This window comes from Lynx rufus, unplaced genomic scaffold (assembly GCF_022079265.1).
Source record: "Lynx rufus isolate CCGP_SWC_20201006 ecotype Redwood Valley unplaced genomic scaffold, mLynRuf1.p SCAF_1, whole genome shotgun sequence".
NCBI classification, from domain to species: Eukaryota; Metazoa; Chordata; class Mammalia; order Carnivora; family Felidae; genus Lynx; species Lynx rufus.
Window position 1 is genome coordinate 109,620,030 of NW_025814823.1, and position 9,212 is coordinate 109,629,241.

The 9,212-nt window shown below is 49.1% G+C and overlaps 1 protein-coding gene across 1 annotated transcript; it reads left to right on the forward strand.

Moving 5' to 3' along the window:
- Positions 1-1,489: 1,489 nt before the first annotated feature.
- Positions 1,490-7,012, forward strand: CCNI2 (cyclin I family member 2). Its single transcript, XM_047076061.1, is given in 8 exon segments — positions 1,490-1,690; positions 1,732-1,854; positions 2,285-2,413; positions 2,919-2,993; positions 4,498-4,638; positions 5,571-5,801; positions 6,452-6,571; positions 6,854-7,012. Coding segments are annotated over 8 exon segments (1,179 nt in total).
- The last annotated feature ends 2,200 nt before the right edge of the window (positions 7,013-9,212 follow it).

Here is a 9,212-nt window from a genome sequence, read left to right on the forward strand (position 1 = left end):
CATCTTGCTTGCATGATCTCTGAAGAGAACTGAAATGTAATTCTTATCTTTGCTCTTCTATAGGGAAGTTTCTTCCCCTCCCCACCTCCAGCTTCTTTCAAAACTTTATCTTTGATTCTCTGTAGTTTGAATGATATGCCTAGGTATACTTGGGGGGCATTTATCCCACCTGGTGTTCTTTGAGATTCCTCGTTCTGTGGTTTGGTGTCTCATATTACCTGAGGAAATTCTCAGTCATCATCACTCCAAATATTTCTTCTATTCCCTTTTCTTTCTTCTCCTTCTGACATTCGCATATATTTTAATGTAAATTTAATGTAATGTAAATCTTAATGAAATATATCTCACGTAAATAAAAGTGCACAAATCAAAAATGCACCGCTTGATCAGTTTTCGCAAGGCGAACACGTGTGTAATCAGCATCCAAATCAAGAAACAGAACATTTCCAGCCCTGGAAGCTCCTTGTGTTCCTTCCCAGTCACTATCCACGGCCCTCTAACGGTAACCACTATCTTAACTCTTAACGTTACAGATTTCGTTTTTCTTGTTCTTATACTTTATGTTAATGGAATTATACAGTATGACGTCTTTTGTCTCTGTCCCTCAACATTCAGTATTATGTTTGTGAGATTTTTTTCTTGTTGGGTGGAGCATTAGTCCATTCTTTTTCAATGTGGTGTAGTATTCCATAGTGCGAACATACAAAAATTTGTTTATTGCATTCAATTGCTGACGGACATTTGGGGCTATGACAACATTGCGTAGGTGTCTTTTTGATGCACATATATGAATTTCCGTTGAGCATATACTTAAAAGTGAAATCGCTGGGATTTCTATATATTCTGTTCATGTTTATTATCTGTCTCTCCTGGCTAGAATGTAAACTCCATGTCTGTGTTATTCACTGTTATGTCCTAACATTGTAGGCCTTCACTGATTAACTGCTGATCGGAAAAATATATGCATGAAGGAACTACTTTGTGAGGCAGATTTTGCCTTTTTTTAAGAGTTGAAGTAAACAGGACTGAGAGCTCAAGTCCCATAAACGAGATCACACAGAGTCAGAATTCCATCTCAAGGGTGTCTGACTGAGGAGCGCTCTGGACGCTTCTCTACCTGGTCTTGTGTGCCGCAAAGCCCTACTGTGAAATAAGACGCAGGGTCTGCGGCCCGGTGAACTTCTCCAGGGCCGAAGTGCTCACCAGGTGACGCATTCCGGGTTCGGGACTCTGGTCCTGGGGCTTCGGGCGTCGGGTGGGGAAGAAGCGCTCAGCGGGAGGTGGGGGCGGGGAGTGAAAGAAGACGGAATCCTTCACCCACCCGCAAGCACTCCACGCGCCACAAGCCGTGAGCAAGTGTCAAAGCCCGGCGGGTTGGGAGTTCCAGGAGCTGCTGCGCGCCCGGGCTGGGGGTGAGCCCGCCAAACCCTCCCCGCCCTGGCGCGGCCCCAGCTGCAAGTCCCCCGCGCCGGGTTATAAAAGGCCGGCTATGGCGGGACCCAGACCCAGTAGCCGGCGCTCGCCATGGCCTCCGGCAGGCGGCTCCCCTCGCAACCTTCGGCCCCAGGGGGAAGATCAGAGCCGCATTTGGGCGAAGCGGCCCGCGGCATTCTTCTCCCGCGGCCTTGGTGGAACCCGTAGCTCTCCGCGCCGTCACCGAGAGGACCCCGAGCTGCCTGTCCCGCTCTCGGTGCCGCGCCAGGTCCGCAGCTCCCGCGGCCACCCCTCCAGGCCTCAACCCCGCGGGTGCCGTGCGAATGGGGACGCCCTCTGGATGAGCGCCGACTGGCCGCCCACCCGCAACTGGCCCTGGGCCGCGAGGCGCGCCCGTGGCGTGGCGGTCAACCCGAGATAGCGGGCGCCGCGGCCGGAGCCTTCCGGGAGCACGCTCACCCCCTTCCCCTTGCGCCCACGGGACGCGGCCGGGTTCCACCTGCGCCCGCGCCCAGGTGAGCAGCACCCTGGAGGCGGGGACCTTCACCAGGTGCGTGCCATGCACGAGGTACGAGGCGGCGGTCGCTAGCCCCTCTCGCAGAGAGGACGCCTTTCTGGTAGGTGCTTCGGAAGAGGTCTTGAGTTGGGAAACTCTGCTTAGGACCAAAACGGGCGCGAGGACCATCTCAATCCGTGAACCGCTGGGCAACACTCAGTCCCATCGCGGTTAAGGTGCAGGGACGTCTCACATCCCCTATGGTGACCTTCAGCAGGCTTGTGTCCACACAAGCGAACCTACACTGGCCACCAACGACCTTCCCTGCCCTCCCCTACCCCTTCTTTCCAACAGGTTGAGATGTGCCACAAGGTCCAGGAAATCGTGTTGTCGCTCCTGGGGCTTAAGAACATTTTTAACTTCTCCCAAATTACTTTTAACCTGGCTCTCACTACCTTCAGCCACCTACTGGTTTCAGTAAAGGTAGGGGCTCTGGGGGTGGTAATAGAGGGTGGGAGAAGAAACTGACCTCTGTCTTTGCTGCCTGAGAGGTGCACTATCCCAGCTGCTTAGAGGCTCATAAACTAAGGGTTACATCCCACTACCCAGCCTGTCTGGCTCAATGTTGTGTGGCTGTCCCTCTGAAGGGACCTAGCTGGGAAAGGACTTACTGTGTGATCATGTGGGGTGTGTTTGTCTGGATCTCGCCATTGCAGCCTGTGGTCATGATGTGTTCCCCGAAATGGTGCTGTATTTCCCACCCTCGTTCATCCCCCTAACAAGGACTACTGACTAGCCACTGGTGCTTCTGAAATCAGGGGCATAATCACGGGTCAAATGTAAAACATGGCACTAACTGGTGGAGGAATACGATACATCTCTTTTTGAAGAAAGGAAAAAACTTAATTTCCCAAAGAAACCCACCGGTGCTTGACTATTTGTTCCTGGCATTCATATTCTGGTCAAATGTGTTTGTTCCATACTTCAGATAAGAGAGAGATTACTCCATTGTGTCATGATTACTTGCTTGAGACTTGCTGCCACATTTAACGAAGAAGAGGAGGTAGGCATCCCTGGGAGTCCACTCTGGGCTGCTTTTGAAGTATAGGAGTGTTATACTGGAACATTCAGACTCCCAGAAAGGTGTGTCCTTAGGAATGGTGGGCTTTTTAGAAAATTCATTAACTCCCCAGGATCTCTGCTGTGCTGCCTTTAGCCTTGTTGGACCTCACGACCCCATAATGGGCACTCAGAACAGCTGAATTCTCCTGGTCCAGCAAACCCAGAGGCCTGATCTCCTGGCAGATATATCTTTATTGGTCGATGTCTGATGCCACCTCCCACTGAACAGAAACATTGGCTGTTGAGCTAGGAAAAAGGCCTCCCCAAACCATGTGCCGTAATGTCCCCCCCTAGAAATCTGTTGAGACTTAAGGACTTGTCTGTGTCACTGAAGCTGCTCTTCAGGGACTTTGGGACCCTTCTCTTGAGAGGCAGGAGGGCCATGTGCCAGGGGTCGAGGAGATGCCCCCACAAGTGCTTCAGGCTTGCTTGAACTTGGCAGTTTCACTGTAGTTTCTGTTCAGAAGATTCTCTCCCAATATCCTTTCCAGACCCCCCTCCTTCCATCTCCACAAACTTTCCCCCTTTAGGGATAGTAAAGCCTGTCATTGCCACAGGGTTCCCCTTGGCTCAGTTCAGGGTCTGAAGGGTCAGAAAATATCGCTTGTGTGTCCAGTTCCAAACATTCAGTAAAAATGCTTTTAACTCCTGTCCATTACAATATAATGTGTGCTCCCCTCCAACAAAGTTGCTTTTTTTTTTCAACTAAAAATCAAGTAAATGACCCTTAAAATAAGTGTTTGTGGAGGTTATAATAGTAGTTGGCTTACCTAAAAAAGTAGACTGGTCTGTGCAGCACCTGGTACTTGAATAAGTCTTATAAGTCCCTCTGGGAAAAAGTCCTTGTTTTTCCAGAACTGAACTGCCTTAAATCAAGGCTGAAGGAAACGTGGTTGCAGCTATGGTGTTGCCAAAACCACGGGAGATTTTGTGAGTGAGCCTGTCTAGTGCAGACCGGGAAGTTCAAAGACCTACTTTTGCTCTCTATGACAAGTAATCACCGTGGGGGCCGGGAACAGGAATGATAAGGATAAAAACCGTGGGTGAGTTCTTGCAGCTGAATGGGGGAGATGCGGCACAGCCCCACCCTCCAAAGCACCTTTGGGCATGAGCTGGAGTGCGTTTGTGGATTGAGGCCTGTTTGCACTGAAACACCATATTGTACACCTAAAATTGACCTCACACCGTATGTTAACTACACTGCAGTTAAAACAAAAACTTGTTTGCAGAGGGTGACCATGTGCCATTCACTACATGTTGTCATAACTACCTGGGACTTGACACATGGCCAAAATTTGACTTGGTGTTTCTGTCAGAAGCATTTTCTGTGGCATGTCACGAGAAGACAACTCTCCTAGGGTCACGGATGCCCAGTTCCCATGGATAAGAAAACAAGTTACCATGACATGATACAGGGCTTTGGCCTCTTTATTTTCTTTTTACAGTTAATTCCACGCATAAAAGACTTCATAAAGCACTACGGCTCTGGCTGTACCCCGGGCGAGCTGCTGAGGGTGGAGCTGGCTATTTTGGACAGACTGCACTGGGACCTCTATATTGGGATACCGCTGGACTTCTTGACCATAGTAAATATGAGGAGTTTGCAGAGTCTGCCCTAGACTCGTGTGCGCCTTTGGAACAGCTGTTCACAACATAGGATGGCAAAGCACAGGCGTGCACACGTCCTTATACATACCACAGTGAGGTGACCCACAGGGCTCATGACACACGTAAGAGGGAAAATGGAGATCTTAAATCCAACACAGTTCCACCAGACCCCCGCTTCTAAAAGACAATAGATTATAAAGATTTTTTTGACGGCACTGTTGTGGTGAGTTTCTCTTTAAATACACACTGCAAAAATATTTAACTTTCCATTCTATGAATACTGTACATAAAAAGCTGTCTGCCTGTGCTACACTTTACACACATTCACTTAGCTGTCTTTATTCACCTACACACGATCCTTATTGAGGCTTTAGACCATATTGATCTGGCACTTAAAAAATATTGTATTAGTTGGTATTTTTTGAGTTGGGGAATGATGGTCATTCTTAAGGAATGATTCCGTTAGTAAGGCAAAATTATGCAATGGGAAATGTATGGGGTTTTGGTCGGTTAGGAAGCATGAAGATTAAATCACTAAGGGCTGTTTCATTCTGAAAACTGGCCATTGTTGCCAAGTTGCAGTATACAGATACAAGTAACTTTTCTGCTATCTTAATCTTGAATAGTATGCTTCTGTTTTTCAGAACTGAAACATTGTCATCTAGGTACTTTGAGCTCTTAATGACCATCCCAGGAAGCAGATTGTCTTTTCTCTCCAAGGTTGAAGCTCAGCTTGGCCACAGAATGAGTATTAAGCTTCAAGTCCCTTATGGGGCCATGGATGGGAATGGAAGGGGTTGGGCAACATCGGATGCTCCCTGATGGAAATTTAACTTGTTTGCACTTTTGGTCATTGATATATGAAAGGTATGGGGTTTTCTGTTCTAACATTAAAAACCACGGTCTCTAGTTCCATGCCCTGGTGGTCCTGGGCTGGCCCCACGTGGTGGAGCTGCTGCCTCAGAGGAATCCTTCCCTCCACGTCGCGTCCCTGACCAGGCAGCTGCAGCACTGTATGGCGGGCCACCAGCTGCTGCAGTTCAAGGGCTCCACACTGGCCTTGGTCATCATCACCTTAGAGTTGGAGAGGCTCATGCCCGACTGGTGTACTCCTATATCTGATCTGCTAAAGAAAGCACAGGTAGACATCAACTTTGCCCCGGACCAGGGTCTCAGTTTTGCCCCTTGAGCTGATGCACTCTGCCCCCAAAATGGTACGCATCGCCCTTCTTGGCCCCTGTGGGCTCCAGATGTTCTGGCCACAATGACTCTGTGAAGAGTCTACCTAAGGCCTAGGCTTTGTACACTTGGCATACCCTCTGGATGAGTATGGGGTACATGTTCCCTTCACTGGACCAATTGGGTGGGTTTCTTGACAGTGAAAAGAGCTTTATCTCAGTGGCAGCCCTTGTTGTCAAGAGGATGGGGTGAAGTCCGGGGCATGTGCCCGGCTCAGGAGGAAGCACCCCTGAGCTTAATATTGCAGCGTGTAAATCTCAGACCCCTCACCTTTTATCTGACTGTATGGTACCGGGTACTGGGGTACCATGAGGGAGGCACTGAAGGATCGGAATCTCTGAGTACGGACAGGGTAAGATGGAAATGCATAGTTAGATGAATGACAGTTTTACTGAGGTTGGAGGTGGATGTCCCTGAGATGGTGGGGTTAATGCTCTTGAGCCAAACAGTTGGACCTTCCTGAAATTACTCTGTGCTAACATTTAAGCGCTCACTATTTTATTTGGAATGTAAAATGGTTCTGTTTCAAGGATGACTCTATTTTAATTACAGGTCAGTAGTGAGCAGTTGAGCCACTGCAAGGAACTTGTAAAGCAGCACCTGAGAAGTTTGTAGTCCTTTTCCTGCTCAGACAACTTTGTTTCACTTCCCAGCCTCTGTGCCCCTACCCTAGTACTCTTTAGAGCTTCATGGCAACCCCTTCTTGCTGGGACGCCTCTAAATTCTAGGCTTTATGGATCCTGTAACAATAAAGGAAGAAGGCACTGGAAGGCAACTGAGAAAAAGCTCCCGAGTCTTGAGAAGGCAGTAAGGAGAAAAAAGGCAGGTCGGGGGTCCCTTTTGGGAAGGGTGGTCTGACAGATCAAGACCCTGCTCTCTTCTCTCCCATGGGTCCGAGACCAGCATGAATGAATGAATGGTCATACTGCACCTTGGTTTTCCCTTCTCCTTCAGCATGGACTGGTAGTGGCCCGTAAGGGAACTGGAGTCAGGCCAGCAGTGGGCCTTGCTCAGGACCGAAGGGCCGGGCTGGTTCTGACTGACCAGCTTGTGCTGCTCCACCTACAGAGCTGGCCAGGTTCTGTCAGCTTCCCAGACTTCTGGGAAGTGTAGCACTTCAAGTGCCAATGACCTTGCCCATCATGGCAAAAAATGGGACCATTTCTCCAAATGAATGTCCCCTGACTTGGCCATGACTTAGGTCTTCTCTTCATAAGACCTGGATCATAAAGTATGCTTTGTTCAATGTACAGTAACTTGGTCAAGCTTCACACATGTTTGTCCTTTGTTACTCTTAAGCAAAGTAGTTTACTACCTTAGAGGAATTTTATGTTTACGAATGATCTCAGCAGCTGACCCCTGATGAGGAAACACAGCTCTGAGAGCTTTAGGTCGAGATGAGCAGGTTCTGAGGCTGAGGCTGCTCCCAACATGGCACTGCTAGAAGGAGATGACTGGCACAGCCGTGAGGGAGAAGCCAGATGTCTCTCGGACAGCAGGACACTACAGAGCCATTGTCTGGGCAGGAGAGTCCAGCAGGCAGAGCTGCCCCCTGGAGCTGTGTAAGCAGCGTCGGGAATACGAATGACAGAACCACACACTTCACAGTGATTTCTGAAGTCTTGCCACCCTGAGCAGTTTTTTGTAAACAGGCTAAGCTGTGAGGAATACGACCTGCTGCTAGATGCAGAGAGGTCACAGACCAGGTAGACTATAACAGTGCGCGTATGAATCTCTACCTATTGTCCACACAAATTTGCCTGGTGGAGCTTCTGTAAAAATAAAGTTTAACTCCTTTCAACCTCATCAGAATCTTATTTTAAATGTATTGGATATCCAGCATTTAGACTTGATAGTCACATACACTTAGAATACCACCTCCTGGGTCCCAGCAACAGCTGTCTGTAGTCCAGCACCAATGGAGAGGCTGAAGCACAGCCTGCTGCTCACGGCAACCCCTCCCAGGGCCACAGCTGCCCCCTGCCCCCTTCCTTGCGCTGGGAGTGAGGACTGGGGGCAGGGGGAGCAGGGAGTACGGGTTCATGCTGAGCACCCACCCCAGCTCTGGCTCTCTCTGACTTTGGAGAACTGCAGGGAAGTCTTGACCTCTTAACTAGGGAGCTCTGAGTGGAAGCTGGGTCCTCAACGCTAATCTCTCAGAGAAAGGAGAAGGTGGACCTGTGTGTGAACCCTGTACTGAGAAAAGGGACAGCCCTGCTTTAGTAAACAGTATTGCTCTTTGAGAAAGCAAACTTCTGCGTTGCCAAGTACCACTTGGGAGTTTGAGAAAAGTTTTTAGGCTGTTGAGGCTCACCTTGGGATTCCAGGTCCCATCTTCCTCTCTCTCTCTCTCTCCCTCTCCCTCTCCCTCCCCCTCTCTTTTTAAGCAACTCCTATCCCACCTCAGATCAGAGATTGGGATTGTTGTGGTGGGAGAAGTATGGACACGATTTGTCTTGCTTTTGTCCCTGTCTACAGAAGGGGAGGGATTGGTGAAGGACTGTAGCTGCAGAAAATGGAGAGGAGAGAAGACACGGGCAGATGGGCTGAGAACAGAGTAGGGGAGCATCCTGGGCCTTTTTAATACTTGTCCAAATATTACTTCCCCCAGATGGGTGAGCGAGCTGTACAATGCTGTTCCCTCTACCAATGTCACCTTTGTCTCCTCTGGTTTCCTGGAGGGTCTTTGCCCTTCAAAGCTCAGTGAAGACTTTGCTTCCCTGCTAGCTGACTCCCCACAGGGAGAGCTGAGCTGAACGTTCATTAGGGGTGTCTGCACACAAGTCTCCCCGGTGTGCTGTCACCTCTCTGACCTGAGTCCCCCTCTCCTTGTTTTAGTCTTCCCAGTGATGAACCTAGTGCCCAGTAGAGAAAGCTCCTCTGCAAATGAATCCACAAGCTTGTCATCGCTTCCCTCCAGCACTGGTCTGCCCTTTCTCAGCCAAATATCCACCTACCAGGGCATCCCACCTCTACCAAACCATCTCAGGTCCACCAACCCACACTTTTGTGTGTCAAACTGCACACTTCAATTGTGGCTACATTTTCACTATAAGTCCATCATCCCACTGGGTTGCCAAGTAGCAACTGTAGCTCAGGAATCAAGGGTACAGGCTACCAATAATCAAATCTCAACTCCACCAGTTACTAGCTGTGTGACTCTGGGTAATTACTTTACCTCTCTGTCTTACCTATAAAATGGGGGGGGGGAGAAATAGTACCTGATCTTGGAATTATTATGAATATTAGAGGAATTAATGCACGTAATGCAATTCAGAACAATGCCTGACACACCATAAGAACTCAGATGTTA